The sequence below is a fragment of the Sceloporus occidentalis genome, unplaced genomic scaffold (genome assembly GCF_023333645.1).
Source record: "Sceloporus occidentalis isolate IW3139 unplaced genomic scaffold, rSceOcc1.0.p SCAF_1, whole genome shotgun sequence".
NCBI lineage: Eukaryota > Metazoa > Chordata > Lepidosauria > Squamata > Phrynosomatidae > Sceloporus > Sceloporus occidentalis.
In genome coordinates, this window is record NW_028316981.1 from 78,214,864 (window position 1) to 78,237,815 (window position 22,952).

At 43.2% G+C, this 22,952-nt stretch overlaps 1 protein-coding gene across 2 annotated transcripts in view; it reads left to right on the plus strand.

Moving 5' to 3' along the window:
- The window catches only part of LOC149321659 (ubiquitin-like modifier-activating enzyme 1), a 79,309-nt gene that overhangs the window by 25,192 nt on the left and 31,165 nt on the right, over positions 1-22,952 (plus strand). For both annotated transcript variants that reach the window (XM_089526448.1, XM_089526440.1), the window contains exons 13-20: positions 1,976-2,131; positions 2,920-3,085; positions 5,394-5,590; positions 8,848-8,912; positions 10,135-10,315; positions 13,541-13,615; positions 14,386-14,575; positions 15,066-15,175. In XM_089526448.1, the coding sequence (XP_089382574.1) occupies positions 1,976-2,131; positions 2,920-3,085; positions 5,394-5,590; positions 8,848-8,912; positions 10,135-10,315; positions 13,541-13,615; positions 14,386-14,575; positions 15,066-15,175 (1,140 nt within the window). The remainder of the gene's footprint in view (positions 1-1,975; positions 2,132-2,919; positions 3,086-5,393; positions 5,591-8,847; positions 8,913-10,134; positions 10,316-13,540; positions 13,616-14,385; positions 14,576-15,065; positions 15,176-22,952) is intronic.

Sequence of the window (22,952 nt, forward strand, 5' to 3'; positions counted from 1 at the left end):
AACCCCCATGAGCTTCATCCAGCCCATGGTCTAGAGCAGTGATGGCGAACCTATGGCACGAGTGCCAGAGGTAGCACTCAGAGCCCTCTCTGTGGGCACATGTGCTGTCACCCCAGCACAGAGTTTGCCAGAGTTTGTTATTAGAAAGCCAGAGGGACATGGCACTTTGTAATAAATAAATGGGTTTTGGGTTACAGTTTGGGCACTCGGCCTCTAAAAGGTTCACCATCACTGGGCTAGATGTTTCCTGTCAGGCCCATGAGCGCCTACTTATCTTCAGTCAGGGGGTTAAAGATGAGAAGCTGTTTAAAGCCATGGAAGCTGTTGCATGGAATGAATTGAATTCTGGTTTGCAGTGCAGGACCTTGTTGTTATGGGACTAACTTCTGAATACACATAAACAGAACTGAACTGTATTTTATAATGTTTGGTGGGAAAAAATTTAAACATGATGAAGAATTTCATCTGGCCCTATCTACTTATTTTTGCCTCCACTATTGTCTTTGGTAGCTTTTGTAGCTTTTGAGACCCTTCCTAAATTGGAAGACAGTCCAAGGCCAAAGAGGTTCTCCACCTCTGGCTCAGAGAGTGCTTTTCATCAGTCTGCATCTCTCTCTCTCTCTTCCTCTGTTTCTCTATCTCTCTGTTTTGTTTCTATTAGTGGAGCGAGAATAAACTATGCAAATTGTTTGCATTTATGCAATAGAGCTAGCTTGCATATTTTTTTTTTCAATTTGCTTAATATGTTTAAGTTTTCTGGATGCAATATTTGAAAACTGAGGACAGATATGAACAGTCATTATAGATATTTAATTAATGCATACACTCTAAATTGATCAACATTTTCAGTGCTCCACACCCACATTTCCTGGATAGTCTTCTCTAAATATTTCATGACATACTCATCATTAGGATGTACATAATTTATACTTGCAAAGTGAATCTGTGTGTTCTGATTCATTTAGTGCCTCTTCTCAAATATGGTAGAATTTGGATATGTCCTCCTATTCATCTGTACATCCCACACATTGCAAAACATTTCTCGAGTTCAAACTTCTATGTCATTCATTTTGGTAGAGGTGAGAGCATGGTGAGGTCACTAGTGTTCAACAAGCAGTGTGATGCTGAGTCATATACTGGTAATCCTGAACTTCACAACAGTTTTTAAAAAAATGGTAGATAGTTGATTTATAAGATAAAAGAGGGTTGGGTTGATGTTACATCCTGGTTTTACTCCTTTTTCTTGTTTGAAGGACTCATATTGTTCTTTATATGTTACACACATTTGATGAATTGGCACAAAGATCTAATGAGCTTCTGTGTTTTCCTTCCAGTGCTTGTTTTGCAGCAAAAATAAAGTTTAGTTTAGACTGCCAACCACATGGAGTCCAATGTACTGAGGTCAAATGTTTTCCCGTTTTTACATGCTTTGGCTAACAAACATCCATAATATATTATCAAATAGCTCACTTTCCATTAAGGGATGTCTCATAATGTGATTTCCACTCCCATCTCCAGAACTGCATTATTAAAATATTGTTTTCAGTTTTCAGATGCTGTTCCTAATGCCTCTAGCAGCCTCTGTAATTTCAGTGCATACTGTTTAGAAAGCTACAGTTATAATTCCATCTGTCTTTGGGTCTCTTTGAAGCTAACATTTTTGTGCCAAGAGGGGAAAGAACACATAGAAAACATTATTCCAGAGATAAAGCCGTGATGTAGGTTTTCTACGGAAAAATGCAAATAGGATCTTGTATCCAATCATGGGTGTGGTGGGGGGCAGAACCTATGTGTAAGTTTCTACCTGCCTTCTGCATGGAAAGGTGCCCACAGCTTTTGCACAGAGCAAAGTATATATGAACCAGCTACCCATAATTGAGGAGGAATCTTCTCATGCACTTTCCTCCCCTACCATGGCATATTGGACACTATCTTGGATCAAGCCTACACTTATTTTTATGACCAACTTCCTCAGGTGGGAGCAGGCGCCATTGGCTGTGAGCTCCTGAAGAATTTTGCAATGATGGGCTTGGCTGCTGGAGAGGGTGGGAACCTCACTGTGACAGACATGGATACCATTGAATACTCCAATCTCAACAGGCAATTCCTCTTTCAACCACAGGATGTGTCTGTAAGTAGAGATGAAGGTGGGAAAGAAGTTTGGGGAATGGAAGGGTGATAATTTCTCTGATATTCATTCAGGGAATGAATATCAGTGCAAGACAGAAACATATCAAGCCTATTCCTTATATTAAAGAGGGGGGTCTAGATTTTGGAGATTATCGCACTGGCTGTCTTTTCCCGATCTGGGCACGGGCTGAGAACAGGCTGGGACTGTGTCTTATTGCACAGCTCCATGCCCAGATCAGAACCATCCCGTATTTGTCATGTCCTTAGCTAAAAACATTTCTTTTCTGTTCTTAGCAAAATAATGGGAGACTTTCCGATTGGCAATGGGATGATTCCAATCTGGGCACGGAGCTGTGTGATAACACATGATCCCAGCCTGGTCTCAGCCGATGTCCAGATTGGAGGGAAAGCAGTGCAACAATCTCCCTAGTCTTGGCTTCTGTCTGGTGCCCTGACCAATGGTTCTTGCAATAACCAACAGACTACAGTGGACCATTGGTATCTGCTGGGGTCTGATTCCATGACCCCTCATGGATACCAAAATGTATCTATGTTCGAATCCCATCAAATACAATGGTTAGTAAAATGGTGTCCCTTATATAAAATGGCAAAATCAACATTTGCTTTTTGGAATTTGTGTGTGTGTATATATATATATATTTGAAGCTGTGGATGTTTGAATCCATGGATAAAGAATCCCTGGATATGGAGGGCTGACTGTATTAATTTTTTTTATTTTTTTTTTCCTTTCCCAGATCCCTTTAATAAAATCTCCTTTGTCCATTACAGAAGCTGAAGTCAGAGGTGGCAGCAACTGCTGTAAAATTCATGAATCCCAATATGAATGTGGTAGTAGAGCAGAATCAGGTTGGGCCTGAAACAGAGCATTTCTATGGAGATGACTTCTACCTTGGTCTGGATGGCGTAGTCAATGCCCTAGACACCTTTCATGCCAGTGAGTGCTTCAAAAAGAATGCCCAAGGCTCTAGGGTTATTGTTGATGTTGTTATCCCCATAATACAGATGGGAAGGGTGAGAGAGAATGTCTTGTTTAAGGCTGCATAGAGAATACATGGCAGAGATCAAATTTAAACCAGATGTGCAGTTGCATGCATGTTTATTTAGAGGTAAGTTTCACTATGTTCTGCATAGCTTACTCCCAAGTACCTGCATTACCACTTCCTTACTGCAGTTTATTCTCATACAATACAATCCTATGCACATCTACTCAAAAGTAAGCCCTTCTGAGTTCATGGGGGTTTACTTCCAGACTACAACCTTAGCCTCTGTTCAGCAACATGTTGTCCATATTCTCAAACTGAATAAATCTGAAACGTGTTTTTTTAAAGTCAGTTTGATTTTTGTTATGGGGATTTTTTGGTAGCATGGCTAGAATAGACCTTGGCACAAACTTATTTTGGACTACAACTTCCAGGAAAGAGTAACTTCCTCAAGTTATGAGCTCTGAGCAGTCAATGGTGAACATTAGGAATGGTGGGATGCTGCAAGGAAGAAGAGTGTTTGTGCAAGACATGTGCATACACAAACACACACAAGCTGTAGCTCATGACTAAAGGAAGGACAAGGAAATATAAGAGACATTTGTTGGCTAGTGGACATTTTGCTAGTAGCCTATGTATCATGACCAAAAACACATGAACACATTTTTGATTTTTTCCTCCTCTCCATGAATATAATGTGAACTTTTGAGAGGAACTGAGATACCCAGAAACATTTGGAAAGTTCCTGGAGGAATGTGTCAAATAAGTCTTACATTGTTGATTGAATTATGAATTGAGGAGAGACCAAGCAAGGGTCAAGACTTGCATAAATAGGGCTGCTCCTACTTATTGTTGGAAGGATCAAAGGCTTCTCAGTTCAGATCTGATGCTCACTCATAAAATACAGAAGGTCCCATGAGTCCCTGGGCAAGATTTCCATCCAGCCATGAACTCCTCCTCCCTTGTGATCTTAGACAAGCAGTTTTTTCTCCCCACTCCCCAGTACTATGACGGTGATATAACTGACCTACCCTATATAGTTGTTGTAAGGAGTGATAAAACACTGTGCGCTTTGAATGCTTAGGAAGTAGTGCTTATCACTACCAAGCATATATGATACTGCATTCTTCAGTATGGAGTCAGACAGCCAAATGCACACTGAGCAAGAGATCTGAACTGGCACTATTTTCTGCTATCTACATCTGTTTTTTTCAAAAAATTTAAACTATAGCTGAAAAGAAGGCTAGAAAGGCAGCTACCACAAAAACAGGAGGCACTGGTCCACACAAACAAGATAGTTGTCTTTGATTTATATACTACTGATCATTTTCAGTGGTCTCCCTTTCTCTCATCTCAGTTTCCTCTATCCACATGTAGCTAGCTTATTCTGTATTGAATCGTGTCTTCTTTGACAGGATATGCCATCTAAGCATTAGGAAGAACTTGATTGTAAGGGCTGTTTAACAGTGGAATAGACTGGCATGGAGAGTGATAGACTCCCCCTTTGGAGAGTTTTAAACAGAAGTTGGATAGGCATTGTTCAGAAGTACTTTGGTGGTTTATTCCTGCATGGCAGAGAGTTAGAGTATGTAAACAGCCCTTGCAGTCTCTTTCAAAGCTAAGATCCTATGATGTGATCCATTTCCATTCTGTACAGAGGCTTCTGTTCACTAGCATCTGAAGGGTAATGGCTTCAGAAAGCTTCAGATTACTACTGCTAAGACTCAGGGCCTACCTATCATCAGACAGACTAAGGTAACCATCTCAGGCAGCAGATACAAGGTGAGGGGCAGTAGCAAACCCTCAACTAGAGTTTCAGGACTGAAAACTGAAGAGGGCTCCTGTTGAAATTCCTTCTTATTCACAACAATTAAAGGGACAGACACCCTCACCATTCTGGCAAACCTATCTTCAACTGTTCCTCTTGATTGCACAGATCATTCCCTTTTGCTGGAGAATAGAGCTTTGTGTGTGCCATGGCCTGGATTGCACCTTCTAAACTAGCCTCTTGCTCTCAAGATCAGCAGAGGATCCTATCCCATTTGCCTGTTCAATTTGATTCTGCATGTAGAAGAGAGTGGGATATCACTTTGTCTTTTGCCTCAAGTTGTCCATGTTGTTAACAGTTGCTGCTCACATTTGCACTCCTCCTGGGTAATTTCCCCCCCAAAGGTCAAGTCCCCAGGGTGGGAGCAATTACATTATTAGGAAATCACAGTGGGCTTACTTGTTCCTCTCTCTCCACCCCTTGTTTCTCTGCAGGAGTGTATGTGGCCAAAAGGTGTGTGCAGTACCTGAAACCACTGATCGATTCTGGAACTCACGGTACCCGTGGGCATGTTCAGGTCATTTTGCCCTTTCTAACACAACTATATGGCCAAGCTCAGGATGTGGATGAGAAAGAGCATCCTCTCTGTACCTTACGCCATTTCCCTAGCACCATCCAGCATGCCATACAGGTAGGAGTGCCTCTGTTCTTCATCATGCTAGTGCCAGCTGTACCTTTAGGCAGAATGAGTTAGCTACTTCAGGTGGCAGATGCTGCGAGGTGGCAACAAGGCATTGGAGTAGAGAGCTGAGGCCTGCACTACACCCTCATCACAAGCTGGTCTGCTGAAGAAGGAGGCCAACTCTATAGTTTTTTATAGGTTTTTTGGGCTATGTGTCCATGTTCTGGAAGAGTTTATTCCAGACCTTTCACCAGCAGCTGTGGATGACATTTTCAGAGAATGTTGGCATGGAAGTGAGTGGGGTATATATACTGTATAACCCTAGATTGAGAGGAAGCGATTTGCATATTAATCTGTGTGTTGGTCTGTTGTTGAATGGCAAGGCCTCTGAGTGTCTATTTAATTGGTGATCTGTTGTCTTCTGGGAAACCCGCCTAACCCTGGATGGTATTTATTTGCACATGCTGGGTCTTAATTTTGGTGTGTTTCAGGACTGGTAACCAAACTTTAGTGCTCTACAGGCGGGCGCTATAGTGCACCCTCATCATGTGTGAGGGGCGGTGCTTCCAGACGCCCTTCGCACGCGACGAGGGCATCAAAATGGCGGTGCCCTGTACAGATGGGTGCCACTATTTTGACGCAACAGACGCTTAGCACTGCAGCGTCACAATGGCGCCACAAAAAGAACCCGCTTTTTACAGGTTTTTTTTGCTGTGTGAGGAAGCCGTGCAGTTTGTCCACTGCAGCTTCCTTGCGCAGCAAAACAAGGTGCAGGCAGACCTCCCAAACCCCACCTTTATTTACTTTCAGGGTTTCTTCTTTCCTGTTGAAGTTGTCCAGGTGTTTGTGGATTTCAGTGGTGTCCCTGTGCATTCTGACCTGATAGGTGCTGGCATGGCCTAGAACCATGATGGCGAACCTATGCCACGCGTGCCGGAAGTGGCACTCCGGGCTGTCCAAGCCCTTCCCTTTGGCTTCCTTTCCCTTCAGCCAAACAGGCCCCTTGGAGCCCGTTCAGCCAAAGGAAGGGGCCGAAGGGAAGGGCCTGGGATGGGTGCCCAAGCCCTTCCCTTTGACTTCCTTTCCCTTCGGCCGAATGGGCCCCTTGGAGCCCGTTCGGCTGAAGGAAGAGGACCAAGGAGGAGAGGGTGGGCGTACGTCTCCTCCTCCCCGCAGGGCTTCATTAGACCTGAGGTGTCATTCGGAGGACACCTCAGGTCTGACGAAGCCCTTCAGAAAGGAGCAGGGGCCACGCGCCTGTTGCTCCTGCCCCTGATGGGCCCTTACTGATCCCCAGCTGTCTCTGAGAGACAGCTGGGGGCCAAGGAAGGGCAGGAGAAGCAGGCGTGCACCTGTCACCCCCTCTCCCAATCCCCCTCCCCCACTTCTAGATGTTTCTCAGACAGCTGGTGGCCAGGAAAGGGCGCAGGGAAAGCCCCCCCCCCCGAGGCTGGAAGCTCCACCCCCAGCATGCAGCTCCGCCCCTGGAGGGTGGAAGCACCACCCCGGGCATGACGAACCAAAAAGGCTCGCCATCACTGGCCTAGAATTTCAGTGTTTTCAAATAGCATTTTATGCCCCAAATGGTTTATAACATGTTTTGCTACTGCTGATTTTTCTGGCTGTCCCAGTCTGCAGTGTCTCTCGTGTTCCTTGATTTGTGTTTCAACACTGCATTTGATGGTTCTTATGTAGACTTGTCCACATCTGTACAGTATGCAGTAAACTCCTGCGGCCGTGAGAGGGTCTCTCCTGTCCTTTGCTGAGCACAGCATTTTCTGGATTTTCTTGGTCAGTTTGTAGATCATTTGGAAGTTGCGTTTTCTCACTAGTTTCCCTATTCTGTCTGTGACCCTGTCTGGCCAACTCTGTCCCACAGCCAGCACCGAAGAAAGGTTTGGCTGTCAGTCCAGTTACCTTTTGAACATGGAATGGGAAGGTGCCTTGTCCTTCACTTCTTGGGCTGGCCTTGCATACTGATCTTTAGTCTTTCAGCTGCAGGCAATAGTCTGCCTGCCAAGACCTGACTTTTTCTCCAGCTGGTCCATCCCAAAAGAAAACTGCTTCATTTTCAGCTGCCAAGTAGGACTCATCTTAGGCTCCTTGCCTGCCTCTCCCCCACACCCATCTTCATTTACTTTTTCCAGGCAGCTGCATTGAGGGCCAGAGTTGTCAGCAATGTTGATGGCAGGATATGGGGTCCAGCTGTTTCATCAATAAGCCTGGCCAAAATCCTTCACCCTGTGTAGAACTTCAGCTGCTGCTTCCCTTTCTGGGGCAGGGACAGAAGGGGAGCATACCTTCCTTTCTTACAATCCTGGGTGTCTTTGGGATGTTGCTGGGCCTGTTGTGTAGCATCAGTCCTTGGAAATTTCAGAAGTCAGAGCTTGTCTTTAGAGAATTGTCTTCCATAGCCATATGTCCTAGACCTGAGGAAGAAAAGGAGACAAGATGATATCTTCTTTCTTTCTTTCTTTCTTTCTTTCTTTCTTTCTTATCAATCATCCTACTGTTTCTCCAACCCTGGGACTCAAGGCAACTCCCCCTCCATGAAAGGATAGCAAGAAAGTTATCAGTCTAGTCTCTAGAAGGGATTTCCAGAGTTTCTGAGCAGCCACCAAGAACTTCTTTTCCTCTGTTCCCACCAAATGTATTGGTGAGAGGGATGGGACAGAGAGAAGGGCCTCTCTGAAGATTTCAAAACATGTGAGTACAAACTGGAGAAAACAGTTCTTCAGATGGCCTGGACCTGGGCCACATGGGGCTTCATTAGTCATAACCAGTGCTTTGAATTATATATGAAAACAGACAAGCAGCCAGTGCACCTGGTGGAAAGAAGGAATTGCATAGTTCCTGAAATCATACTTTGGCCATATCATGAGAAGACACGACTCACTAGAAAAAACAATAATGCTTGGTAAGGTGGAAGGCAGTAGGAAAAGAGAAAGACCACATTCCAGATAGATAGATTCAGTCCAGGAACCTATGGCCCTCCATCTGCAAGACCCGAGTAGGACTGTTGGAAGTCTCTCATTCATAAGGTCACCATAAGCAGAAGTCAATTTGACAATAGTTAACAAGTCTAATAAAATCTGGAATAATAGACAACTGTGGAAGTGGAATAAAAACCATACTTTGAGGTTGCAGTCAGGGTCATCTTTACTTAGCCGCAAGCCCCACTGAACACAGAGGGCTTCACTCTATGTAATGGATCTTCTCATGATCCCATTGACCAAAGTTTCTCTCCCCCTCTCTGTCTCTTACAGTGGGCCAGAGATCAGTTTGAAGGTCTTTTCAAGATAACAGCAGAGAACACCTACAAATTCCTGAAGTAAGTGTGGGAGGGCAGGAACTTGACTGAGATGCAGGTTACAGGTAAAATATAAAGGCATGGTGTGAATGGGCAGCACTGGGAGTAAAATGGGCTTGATGAATAATTCTCTGTGTGGAGAAGCAGAGAGAGTGGAAAATCTCCTAGAATAATAAATGTGTCCATCTCTGACCCATGGGTTGCATCTAGGATAGTAGGTTAGAAATGTTTGGAGGCAGCCTCCACTCGTATCTCTGTGTATATGGAAATAGCAGGGGGGGCACATATCAGTCTTAACTGAATCTACTGATTCACAGGAGAATGAGCCCTATTCTCAGTTCTTCTGTTGGGAGTAATGCACCAGTCTGAGAGAAGGGCAAAGGTCCCTACTTAGAATGAGAAGGTTTACAATGCATATTCACTCAGTGATCTTGGGGCTGGTCTGTTTGACTCTCATCCAGATCTTGGGAGGGGAAATGGGATATGCTGTTCCTTCAAGGATGGGTGTTATGGGCCCTGATGTTGACTCTGACTGATGGTGAACCTACCATAAGGTTGTCTTGTCAAGATATTTTTAGAGGGGATTTGCTACTGCCTTTCTCTGAAGCCAAGAGAGTGTGATTTATCCGAGGTTTCCCAGTGGATTTCCATGACTGAGCAGGGATTTGAACTCTGCTCCTCTGGAGTCCTAGTCAGATACAAACCCCTACACCATACTGTTCTTCGTCTCCCACAAATCCAAGGAAACATGATATATTAATATACCTAATACTTCAGTTGCCTGCTCTTACCCAAGACTTTTTTTCATTTCTGTCCCCTGCTTTTAACCTTTACTTTTAAGATTCCAAACAGCACTTGTCCCCTCTCCCCCCTCTCCCAAATTGCTTTCAGTTTTTAATGGGAAGACATGAGTTCAGGGTTCCTGGGAGAAGCCACCTGACCCCAGGGCTCCCCCTGTGGAATGGGGCCAAGAATGTTACATCTTTTGGATGACATAGCAGGACCTTTTGTGTCAGTGTCCCAAGACCACGTGAGGTCCAAATGTGCTTCCATGTCCTGATTCATTCCTCTGCCCCATGAACCCCAAGTAAGAAATGTGAAAACCATTTATATGAGTTAGCCTTTGGAAATGGCTTAACACTCTGTTTCTCCCTCTGTTCAGAAACGCATCAGAATAATTATCAAAATAACAAAATTCTTCCTTTAATTCAACCAAAGCCTAGGTCCCCTCTTATGTCCACAGGGATCCCGGTTTCTTTGAGACCCAAGAAGGGAAGGCTTTGGAGACACTCGAGAGAATGCACTGCAGCCTTCAGGAAAAGCCGGACAGCTGCGGGGACTGTGTGATCTGGGCCCGGAGACTTTGGGAGCGCCTTTTCTCCCATGATATCCAGCAGCTGCTGCACAACTTTCCACCTGAATATGTGAGACATAACCTGAATCTTCTGTAGAAACCTTGGCCTGTTACAGACTGCCAAAATAAAGCTGCTTTGGGTCTCTTTGGAGGTATGCTATTTAAATGATGCATGGGTCCTAAGAGTCCAGAGGTCGCGCCAAAGCCACACTCCATTCCTAAGCACTGGAGTGCAGCTTTGGTGCAGCTTCCGGATTCTTAGGATGCATGCATCATTTAAACATCATACCTCCAAAGAGACCTGAAGCAGCTTTATTTTGGCAGTCTGTAACAGGCCCTTGTCTTTCCCCCAGTCATTTTAAAGCTTTGTGTCTGCTGCTTTTCTTTTCACACATTCCATTTCTCTGTTATAATCACTCAACACTGTCTCTGAGAGTTGGATTCCAGATGTCTCAAATCAAATGCATCAGACTTTGTTCATAGATGTTTAATATGAGGTCTTCAAACTAAGAACATTATCACATGAGGCTTCTAAAATTAAAGCTAGAGAATACCATCTTTGGGTATACTTATTACATAATGTTGTCTCTTTCTCTTGTTGCTACTTTGCCTTTAAAGTGTTGCTAGAGCATTTTCATTGGCAAGAAAACTCGTAAATAAGCTCCCAATATCACTACTTTCCCATTAGTCCTCAGGTGCAATACATCCCTTCTGCTCCTGTTCTAATATTGGACAGTCATGTCATGTCAGTAGCCATGATTCTCTTCTTCTTCTTTGCTATTCCCAAGCAGACTGTTTTCCTTTTTTTCTGTTTCATTTCTTTTCTACTTTTTAAATTAAATTTTATTACCATAACTCTGCAATTGCAATAAAAATAAAAAACCATGAAAGTATTGGCATTACTAGGGTTGGTATCACACAGTGTGGTAACTCCTGGTGTTATCCCCTGTTCACCGCCTCCCATACTACACCATACAGAATCCTTAGTAATGTTTTTTTGTACTAATGTACAACATAAATAAAAATTCCTATATATCTCTGAATGCAGTGGCAATAGTTGTGACATAAACAACTAGCAAAATTAAAGTTACACCTTTAAATTACCATATTACACACCACAGCACAAGTGTATTTACATATACATGGTTTTATGTGGCTAAAGTGAAAATTTGGGAAGAAGTGATGTTTTTAAAGAGTTTGCTTTTAAATAAATACTTTTTCAAAAAATTATTTTATTTTAAAATTTAAAATGTTTTTCTTTAAGAAACACCTGGGCTTCTCCTTTCTCCTCCCCCTTTCTCCTGCCCCACTCACACCATCTCTTAAGTCTTATAAATTGACGCATGCGACTGCCATAGCCTTTTTCTGCCCAAACACAGATGTTTGGGGAGCAGTGGTATCACCCTTTCATAGGGTGTCACCTGATGTGGCTTGCACCCACAGTCCCTAGTGATGCCCCTGCCCGAAAGGCAGGGTGGGTAAGGCATAAAGCAAGTTAAGGAGGACATGCAGAAGAGAGTATGTGGAAAAATCGATTGCAAAAACAGCACTTGTGTACTATTCCAGAGAAGTGCAATAATGAATGCTCCCTAACCAGTATGTTGCTGTTTCCTTAAATAACGCGATTGTGGCAAGACAGGAAGTATGTGTGATAATATTCTAAGTAGTGATCTTCCCACTGTCCCTCTTTCAGTAAAGCACATACTTGACCCCCATCCACTAATAACTTTAACATATATAATTTACTCTTAGACTTGATAGTCCTTCTGTTTCTTATATAGAAATTTCTTATAGAACGTCAGCAGGTTCCTTATTGGCTCTCCAAGTTACCTGATTTCACTGAACTAACTAACTAACTGCAGTTGCTCTTCCAGCTACTGTCACCATTATATAGTAGACTGAAGTTCCCATTATCTTGCAGCAAACAAAAAGCTTCATTTATATATCGCTTCATACTGAACTAACAGTGTCTAAGCGGTTTACAGCTGTAAGCTAATTCCCGCCAACAATCTGGGTACTCATTTTAGCGACCTCGGAGGGATGCAAGTCTGAGTCAAGTTTGAGCCCCTTTGCTAGTATTGAACTTGCTGGGTTGATGGGGATTGTAGTGCAACAAAACCTGAAGGGCTGCATGTTTTCCCCTTCATTCCTGCAGTATGTGATTTTGCAATTCCACCAGCCCTGTTGAGAGCACAGAATCAGCAAATAAAATAGACAGTGTGAGCATTGTCACAGTTATGGGAGAGCACATGCTATGAAGAAGGATGATTGCCCCCAGTTTTGTAAGATTCAAAGATTCTGTTAGCCAGAAAGTTCTGAAAAAATGAGATAACTTGCAATAAATTGTTAATGAGATACTAATATTAAATATGAGTTCAAGATAACTGTTCTTTCATCTTCCCATGTTACATCCCTGTTGGGATGCAGGGAGTGCTCTCTCTGGCTTACTGTATCGATTTGTTGTAATGTGTATTTATCATGGCCTTTGGCTAAAACAATAAAGTTCATTGATTTATATAAGAAAGGACGGGCTAGGGTCACCTCTTGTCCTTAGTCCTTCCTGTTCCTCCTGGTTTGTGTACACAGACCTTTGCCATGGCCTCAGCTGCAAGCTCACCAGTACTTTAGCAGGAGTCAGATTTCCTTTCTTTTCCTTGCTCAGTCCGATAATGATACTGTTTTGAGTCCTAATGCTTGTCCTTTGAATGCCAAGGCAATTACTCCCTCCATTTATGAAATTAGTGTTCATTTCCTTTGATCTTTAATTTGCACTATAATACAGGTCAGTGACTTGCCAGCTATAGTCATAGTGCCTGTTGGTAACAGTCTCTGCTTATATAATAATTACAGCTTAGAAATACTACTCTTTACACTACAGCTCCCAGAATCCTCCATCCAGCATGGCCCCTGGGACCTCTGGCCCCCCAAAAGTATCTTTTTCAAACTCTGGTAGTAATTTTGTTGGACTCCACTGTATTTTTTCTTGAGTGTCTTGTTGGAGCTGAATTATATGGTTATGGAATATGAATGATGACAGGTACCACATTTGTGTTCCTTTGTGAATCTCGTACTTTTGACTGAACTCTGAAAAACTATCTATATATGCCTCTTTTCTTGGCCTATGATGACTTCTTTTTCCCCTGGCTGCATGCTTGGTCTCCTGTTGCCAGTGCTTCACACTGCAGGAACATTTGGCCTTTTTCCAGCCCTTGGCTAGTGAAGTTTCTTTCCTTGAACTTCTTTCCCTCATAACCCATGTTACTTCCTGACTGATCTCAACTGCTTTTATCCCCAGAAGACAAGCTCTGGGCTTCCTTTCTGGTCAGGGCCAAAGCGATGCCCACGGCAACTGGATTTTGATTGCAAAAATGTAAGTGGGAGTTCAGTTTGGGAACAGGGGATTCTGGGGTGGGACACACAGGAACATGAAAGAGAGATCAGAGAAATTGCTATACTATGCTGGCTACCTCCTAGTTTTCCTGTTAAACAAATGGACATGTGTACATTTGCACAAATGAAAATTGTTAAATGTATAGAAATCACATCTTATTTTTTTATTGTTGCCTAGAACTGGTGGGAAGAATTTATTCACCTGACAGCTGTTTATGATAGTAGACAGCACAATAGTTAAGGTAGTCCAAAAAGCACTAATTGATAAAAGAGAGATTGGCTCTGACTAGTTCATTTCAGTTTTGCCCTGTTAAAAGAGTGCATTTTGAGAATTGGGTTGCAACTACTCTAGGATTCATACGGTACCTCTGGCCTGCAAGAATTTTAAATCCATTAAATCCAGTTGCAGTCCTGATTGGGGGGCTGGACAGCTTTGTGATGGGGAAAGTGGATCAGGAGTGGGGCCAGATTTCTGATCCATGTGCTTGGGGTGGGAAGGGAGAGATGTGAACTGCCTCAAATGATGGTGCAATTTGCTCTCATCCCCTGATGTCATCTGACCCAATGAGTACTGTGGGAAGGAGGGTGGTTTCCCATCTTGGCTGTATAGGATGAGCACTGGTTTCAGATAGGATGGGAAGGAGACTCAGTTTCCTAAGGGATAGCCTGCCACTGCCAATGTCTGCAAAGAGCAATATATTGGTCTACAGTGGGAGAAAATTGCTGAACCTAGGTTCTGTGTTTTTACAGGACACACACAAGAACTTCATTTTGGCAGCCAGTCGCCTCTTTGCCCAAATGCACAAGTTACCTGTCAGTGAGGACATATCTACTGCCCTCCAGGTACTCCCTGACCTGCATCTCCAATCTTTCCAGCCACATGAGGGAGTGCATATTCCACTCACTGACCAAGAGATGCAGAAACCAAGGAGTGCTGCTGGTAAGAAGTCCAGGAAATCTGCTGAAAGTCTAATATCTCACCTGTCCCAATACTCTACCAGGAAAGTCCTACACAGAATGAAGTTACTCCCTTAGGCAGCAGGTGATGGGAGGTTTCCTTCTGAGTTCTGTCTGTTCTTCTCTGATGTAGGAGAGTGCTGTGTAGGCCCTGTCCCGGGCCTCCTTAACTAGGCTACTTCCTCAAGTACAGTGGAAAATGCTAGTCCATAACCAGTGTTAAATTACAATTCATTTGCTTGTCATGTTGGGTTTTCTACATGGACTGGGAAGGGGCTACCATGGTGTCCATCAGCTCCAGCCACAAAATGTCTTGGACCAGCCCCAGCCATCACATCTGTGAAAGGATGTTGCTAGCATGTCTGATTTTAAGGATCCACATGTCTTAAGCCCTGAATAAATAGATTGTTTACTACTCCTTGTGTAGCTCAAATGGGTTCATGCAAAGCTGGGTGTCCAATTATGTCTTTTAGATCAGGTGAAGCTAGCTGAGCTGAAGCAGGAATTGACAGAGCTAAGGCAAGAAATGATGAAGCATAGTGACTTCACCTCTGACATCATGACACCCATTCACTTTGAGAAGGTAGAAACATGCCTGTATGACTGTCATGTTTTGAATGTTCCTTTGGGGTTCCAGAAGAAGAAATAGCCGAGCCTTGAAAGTTATTATTATTTGGGGGGGGGGGGGTTCCAGGTCCCAGAATCTCCCACCAGTCACAGTGACTGAGGAATTTTGGGATTTGTAATCTAAAAAGTATTTTTTTCCAAGCTCTTTCTGGAAGAGCTCTTCTGGGAAGAAGCTGTACCAAAACACTTCAATTAATTTCAATTTAGATCAATTTTACTTTCTTGAAATGACTCACAGACCAATTATCCAATGCTGCTGTAAAGGGAAAATATATCTAACTGTAAATTTCTTCCATCCCCTTTCTGAATCTGTGATTTTTTTTAAAAAAATATTTATTTTCATGTGATTTTCTTCTAAATATGCATCTTTTTGCTAGTATTAACATATCAGTTGCACACTTTTCTCTTATGTATAATTTTTGCATGTTCCCCAAATGCATCCTTTTTAGTGTGCTTGTCTTTCTTTTTTTATTTGAACACCCCATTGCAAAATTTGGAAACATTTCACTGTGTAACTGCTTGTGTGTAGGCTCAGGATGCAACAGTTAGGTAAATTCACATTAAAACTGTGAACTGACTGCATTTCTCTCTCAGGCTTATTATTTTCCAAGATAAGTATGATCTATAGGAGCAGGCTGAGATGTCATTCAGTTTGACTTTAGTGATTGATCTTCTGAATAAAGGAAGCTGCCTTGTGCTGAGTCAAACCAATGCTGTGTTATTCTAGTGTCTGCCGTGAGTAACATTAACTCTCCAGAGTCTTGTACTGGAGACATTTTGGGCTTGCTTCCTGAAATCTTTAAAAGCACTAAAATTGGAGAATAACAAGCATAAAACCAGAGGTCTTCATATTATGTGGGGTCTTAAACATATGTATATATACATGGGTGTGCGCAAACACAGAAATACATTTTAAGGGGCATCTTAAACTTGATATATCTTGATATATCAGCAGAGATAGAAACTATTTAAAATCAATATAAGCTGGGATTTTTATAATGCAAAAGGACAACTTAATTCAATTTATTTTTAGTTTAAGTGATTGATTTTATCTGGAATTTCAGCATTAACTTAATTTCATCAATAAAAAATAAAAAATATTATTAATGCAATTAAGTGGGTGAGAGTGATAAAAAGCTAAGGAAGTTTACACTTCTCAGCTGGTTCTTCATCCAAAGCCTAGTTCTGTAGGAGTTTTGCATAACTAGCTCTTGTTTATTGTTAGTCCATTGGGGAGAGAATTAGAAGGTTTAGATAACATGATCCAAACATGTAGATTAAAGAAAGTGAGGGGTGTGAGTGAGATGAGGAAGGAGCAAGAGAAAGCAAGAGAAGAATTTTTGATGGATTGGATGAGAAGTTGTATTTTCAAAGATTAATGCAATCAGAATTCAGGATGGGAGAGGTCATATCTTGCGTGGCATTTTTTAGCTTCATCCTGGCAATGTGTTTAGTGCAGACGTTGAAGCTAAATTTATATAGCAATTTAAGATAATCATAATAGTGAATTCTTCCATTCAACCATAAATGTAATTGAAAATTGGTTAGCTTATTGATGATTAACCAAATGCATTTACCCCTTTCTCCCAAATTTCCTATGTCTGGACCTTAAGAGAGCATTTGCTCTACCACTAAGCTATGTTCCTTCCTCTCTCTACTTATATATGCAAGGCTGTTTTATTCAGCTAAAATGACGCTGATAGCTGGATGATATTTTGGGTACGTTGAGTTGTGTTGGGAAGTGGGCCCACTTTTGCTCCACAGCTGCTGCTCCTTGAAGTTGTTGCACACAGAGAGCACTTGTCAGTCAAACTGCAAGATGCAATGTGGGAATTTTACAAGGATTATATCCCAATATGTCATCAACTGCCAGGATTCAGGCCCAGATTTTAGTTAAGGTGGAATATTTTCCATATATTTGAGTTTCAGTTGAAACCTGCTGACAGATAGTTGTAATAGAAGTCTTGTTTGGAGGGGACGTTTCTGTTACTTTGACCTTTTAACATTCTTCAAGCTACATGTGTCTGAACCTTTGCGCTGGTTTTGTCTAGGTATATGTTTAGAATTTAATACAGTAGTTACTGTCACAGGTTTCTTGGTAGCATGAATGCCACTCTTGAAAATGTGGGCATGATCCAGCCCAGGTATTGGTATTATTATTATTATTATGGACCAAAGGGCCAGGATCTTGATTCAGGGGAAACATGCCTATAATTTATTTATTTTCAAAGTGATTTATGGAATTTCTCGCCACTTTAAAAGAGTAAAAAGTGGCTGAAAATTGCATTAATTCCTTTTAAAAACAAAAACAAATTGAGGCACGCATCCTCCGATTCAGGATCCTGGGGCCATTCATACTACAGAATTATAGCACTATTACTCCACTTTGTCATGGTTCCATCCTACGGAATCCTGGGGTTTGATCAGAGGAGGACTTTGTTACACCAGCCTGCTGTCCTGCCACAATTGTGCTAGTTTAAGAATGAAAGCATACTAGTTTGTTACCATATCTTATCACACTATTCTTCATGATAGTGCTTTGATGATCCATGGTTGCATGTTCTGTTTTCTTCACTATCAGATGCTGCCTTCCAGGAGGAAGGGTGGGAATGCGACCATAGCTTCCAGCCATCTCCCAAAACTGGCTGCTATGTGAACGTGCACACAGCAGCAAACAACAAACAAACAGCTTCATTTATATACCGCTTCATACCGAACTAGCAGTGTCTAAGTGGTTTACAAGTGTAAGCTAATTGCCCCAAACAATCTGGGTACTAATTTTAGCTACCTCAGAAGGATGCAAGCCTGAGTTGAGCTTGAGCCCTTTCGTTGGTATTGAACTTGCAACCTTATGATTTTGAGTGAGTGGCTGCAGTACAGTGGGCCCTTGGTATACGCGGGGGATCCGTTCCGGACCCCCTCGCGTATGCCAAATTCCACGTATGCTCAAGTCCCTATAGTTCCCAATGGCGGTGCGCGTAAATGTGTGCCGCCATTGGGGACAAAATCCCCCTCCTCCCCTACCCTCTTTTCCATCCCTCCCCCTTCCCCTCCCTACTTACCTGCTCCGTCACCTCCTCCGCCGCCGCGGAAGAAGGGTCGGGTGCTGCTCGTGCTGCCCCCGGCCCTTCTTACGCGGCGGCGGGGGCAAGGAGGATGAGGGCAAGCCTCGTCCTCCTCGCCCCCGCTGCTCTTAAAGGGCCAAGGGCAACTTGGAAGCCAAGAGGCCTCCCAGGCTGCCCCCGGCCCTTCTTCCGCGGTGGGGAATAGGAGGATGAGGCCTGGTTTCATCCACCTCCTCGCCCTCCTGGCTCTCAAGCTGCCTCTGGCCCTTTAAGGACAGCGAGGAGGAGGAGAATGAAGCCAGGCCTCATCCTCCTCCTCCCTGCCGCCGTGCTAAAGGGCCGGGGCAGCCTGAGAGGCCTCTTGTCTCTCAAGCTGCCTCTGGCCCTTCAAGGACAGCGAGGAGGAGGAGGAGGATGAAGCCAGGCTCCTCCTCCTCCTCCCTGCTGCCGCACTAAAGGACCAGGGGCAGCTTGGGAAGCCTCTTGGCCCCAAGATGTCCCTGGCCCTTTAAGGGCAGCGGGGGCGAGGAGGATGAGGCTTGCCCTCATCCTCCTCGCCCCCGCCGCCGCGGAAGAAGGGACAGGGGCAGCACAAGCAGCACCCGACCCTTCTTCTGCTGTGGAGGCAGCGGCACGGCGTCGGAACAGGTAAGTAGGGAGGGGAAGGGGGAAGGAGGGAGGGAAGTTAGTTAGTTAGAGAGGGAGGGAGGGGGATGGAAATTGTCCCAAATGGTGGTGCGCATGCATATGCGCCGCCATTGGGGAGAATTTCCCCAGATTTGCCATGCGTGTATGCTTAAATCCGCGCATGGCAAATCCGCGTATAAGGAGGGCCCACTGTACAAGCATTTAACCACTGCACCACCAGGGCTTTGAGAAGGTGTTGGCATCTGTGGCCTTTATCACACATGAGACTGGAACTCAAATCCAGAGCCAATTCGAATTGAAGTGGAAGCAGAATCAATTTGAATCCAAGGCAATTCACGTGATGAATTATCACACGTGAAGAACGAAATTGTGGTGATTCCTGAGTCAAAGCGGAGTGAGTGCACATTAAATTATCACACCGGTACATACCATGCAGATTCAACTATTCGAATTGGGACCCTTGCGCATGCTCAGTGGGGCTCTGAACACATCGTGAACCTTTGCATTTGGAGCCACTACCTGGTTCCAGTTTCACGTGAATGCTAGCCTCACGTGAATGATGGCTTCACGTTTCTTCCTTCCTTCTATTTTTCCATCCCTGGCAGCAAATTCAAATGGGTCCTCTGTGTCAGAACCCCCATCCATTTCAGCCACATCTACATCTATCCTCCTGTCATTCTCCTCATCTATTTCAGCCACATCTACATCTATCCTCATGTCATTCTCCTCATCCATTTCAGCTGCATCTACATCTATCCTGTCATTCTCCTCATCCATTTCAGCCGCATCTACATCTATCCTCCTGTCATTCTCCTCATCTATTTCAGCTACATCTACATCTATCCTCCTGTCATTTTCCTCATCCATTTCAGCCATATCTACATCTGTCCTCCATGTCAGATCTCCCATCCATTTATTATTATTATTAAGGAATAATAATAATAAAAATAATAATAATTTCTGTCACTGCAAAATAATCAGTGTAGAAGCTGTTGGTTTACTTGGAACTAAATCCTTTGGATCTGAAGGAGACCCATTTTGGAGGAGTGCAGAAATGATCCGGTTTCTCTTATTCTCCATGGTCCCTAAAATACCACCTCCCTGAATGCAATCCACTCGCCTTCCCTTTGTAAAAGTTGTCTTCTCTTAGGTTGCATCCGCACTGGGGAAATAACCCAGTTTGACTCCACTTTAATTGTCCTGACTCAGTGCTGTGGAATTCTGGGAACTGTAGTGTCGTGATATATTGAGCCTTCTCTGCCAGAGAGTTCTGGTGCCTCAACAAACTAATAAATTATTATTATTACATAATAATAATAATAATATAAATTATTATTATCATTTTCAAAACAATTTTTTTATTATAATTATTCTCCATGGTCCCTAAAGTGTCACCTCCCTGAATCCAATCCACTCTCCTTCCCTTTGAAACAATTCCCTTCTCTTAGGTTGCATCCGCACTGGGGAAATAACCCAGTTTGACTCCACTTTCACTGTTCTGGCTCAGTGCTATGGAATTCTGAGAGTTGGAATTTGTTGTGGAGTCCTTGGCTATGGAATTCTGGGAGTTGGAGTTTGTTGCTTCCCCCAGCCTCCGATGGCCCCCTCCATTGCCCCCATCTCTCCCCCAGCCTCCTGTTTCATTCCCTTCACGTCTGTCATCTACATCTAAATCTACCCTTCCGAGCACCGGAAGCAAATGGGACAAAATTGCAGCACAGCATCATGGGAAATGTGGGACCTTGGAGGTTTGGGGGGTGTAGCAGGACGGAAACAAAGTTGCATTCCACAACAGACCAATTTGGGGTGAAATCGAAGTGAGCTTAGAAGCAATTTTTGTGAATTCACTTGTTACCGAATTCACCAAAATGAGGAGTCGCTGCAGATTCACTGTGGATCCGCCTTGGAATGACCCCCCCCCCTATAGAAAGCAATCACGTGTGATAATACATCATGTTTCAACGTGAATTCGCATGGGTGGACCCGCAGTCACATTGGAACAGAGCTGCAAAACCCTCCATGTGATAAGGCTCTGTGATTGCTGGGAGAGGAAGAGGAGCAGAATCATGCCCATTCACACCACTTGACTGCCTGAGGAGCATAATTGCAGCAATGAAACAGTAGCAAGACTGAAAGCCTCTTGATGGGAAGTCGAAGGCTTTCATGGCCAGCATCCATAGTTTTTTGTGGGTTTTTTTCGGGCTATGTGGCCATGTTCTAGAAGAGTTCTAGAACATGGCCACATAGCCCGAAAAAAACACAAAAAACCTATTGATGGGGTTTGCTCATCAGTGGAAAGGTACATTACAGTAACAAATAAAAGGCAAAGCAGCAGCAGGGCAGGTAGGACATCATGTGATAAGTACTGGCCAAAGACATTTTTATCCTTTTAAATTCTGCTTTCCTAGCTTTGTGTGATAAAATCCTGAAGCACCAGAGGAGCACGCTGGCTGAGAACTGTCAGTGCCCTTCCCTAAACGGACAGTCCTAGGACAGAAGCATGGCAGTTTAGGTGGAATCATAATGATATAATTCTGTAGTGTGAGTGGGCTCCTGGAGTGGGATAAGAGGCTTCAACCCTCTGTTATGGTCCATATCTTCCCCTTTCTTATGGAAGCCTCCCATCACCATGATGTGCAGGTCACCTGAGAGTTGGATTGGGATCATAGTAAAAGGCAAATGATTAAACACCTCCCTATATCCATATTAGGGTACTCATCCATATTAAGAGACATACTTCTGCACTTTACTTTTAAACAGCCACTTGTTTTTAACGGCAAGATGACTGCGAATTATGATGACCTTATGAATGAGAGACCTCCAAGTCATCCTATCATCAACAGCCCTGCTCAGGTATTGCATACTCAGGGCTATGGCTTTGTTCATTGAGTCCGTCCATCTGTAATGTGGTCTTCCTCTTTTCCCGCTACCTTCTCATGCATTATTTTCTTTCTTAGTGAGTCCTGCCTTCTCATACGATTTCCAAAGTACAACAGTCTCAGTTTAAATGTCTTGGTTTTTAGGGAGAGTTCAGACTTGATTTGCTCTAGGATCCATTGATTTGCCTTCTTAGCAGTTCATGATATCCGTAGAACTCCAGCACCACATTTCAGATTACGTGGTTTTCTTCCTATCAGCTTTCTACACTGTCTACCTTTCACAACCGTACATAGAAATGCAATGGCATGGACAATCCTAACTTTGATATTCAATTATATATCTTTACACTTCAGAATCTTGTCTAGTTCCTTCATAGCCGACCTTTCAAGTCCTAGTCTTCTTCTGATTTCCTGACTGCAGTCTCCATTCTGATAAATGACTGAGCCCAGTGTGGAAAAGTTTGAACTATTTCAATGTCTTCATAGTCTACTTTAAAGTTATGTAAATCACCTGTAGTCATTAATTCTGTTTTTGGAACACTCAGCTATAAATCTGCCTTTTGCACTTTCTTCCTGGACTTTCTTCAGTACTCGTTCCAAATCATTACTGTTTTCTGTTAGCAGTATGGTGTGGTGTCATCTGCATATCTTAAACTGTTAATGTTTCTTTCCCCAATTTTTACACCTTGTTTCTCCCGATCCAATGCTGTTTTATATATGATATGCTCAGCATACAAATTAAACTGGTTGGGTAATAAAATGCAGCCTTACTTGACCCCCTTGCTTGTTAGAAGCCATTCTTTTTCTCCATATTCTGTCTTGATGGTTGTCTCTTGTCCTGAGTACAAGTTATGCATCAGGACAATCAAATGTAGCACACCCATTTCTTTAAGTGTAATCAATAATTTTTAAGGGTCTACAAAATCAAAGGCCTTGCTATAATCTATAAAGCACAGGGTGATTTTCTTCTGATGTTCTTTGGTGTACAGTATTATCCCGTGTATCTTTGTAATATGATCCCTAGTGCCTCCTACTTTCCTGAACCCAGCTTGTACATTTGGTATTTCTCACTCCATATATGATAAAAGTCTTTGTTGTAGAATTTTTAACATCACATTGCTTTCATGGGAGAGTAATGCAT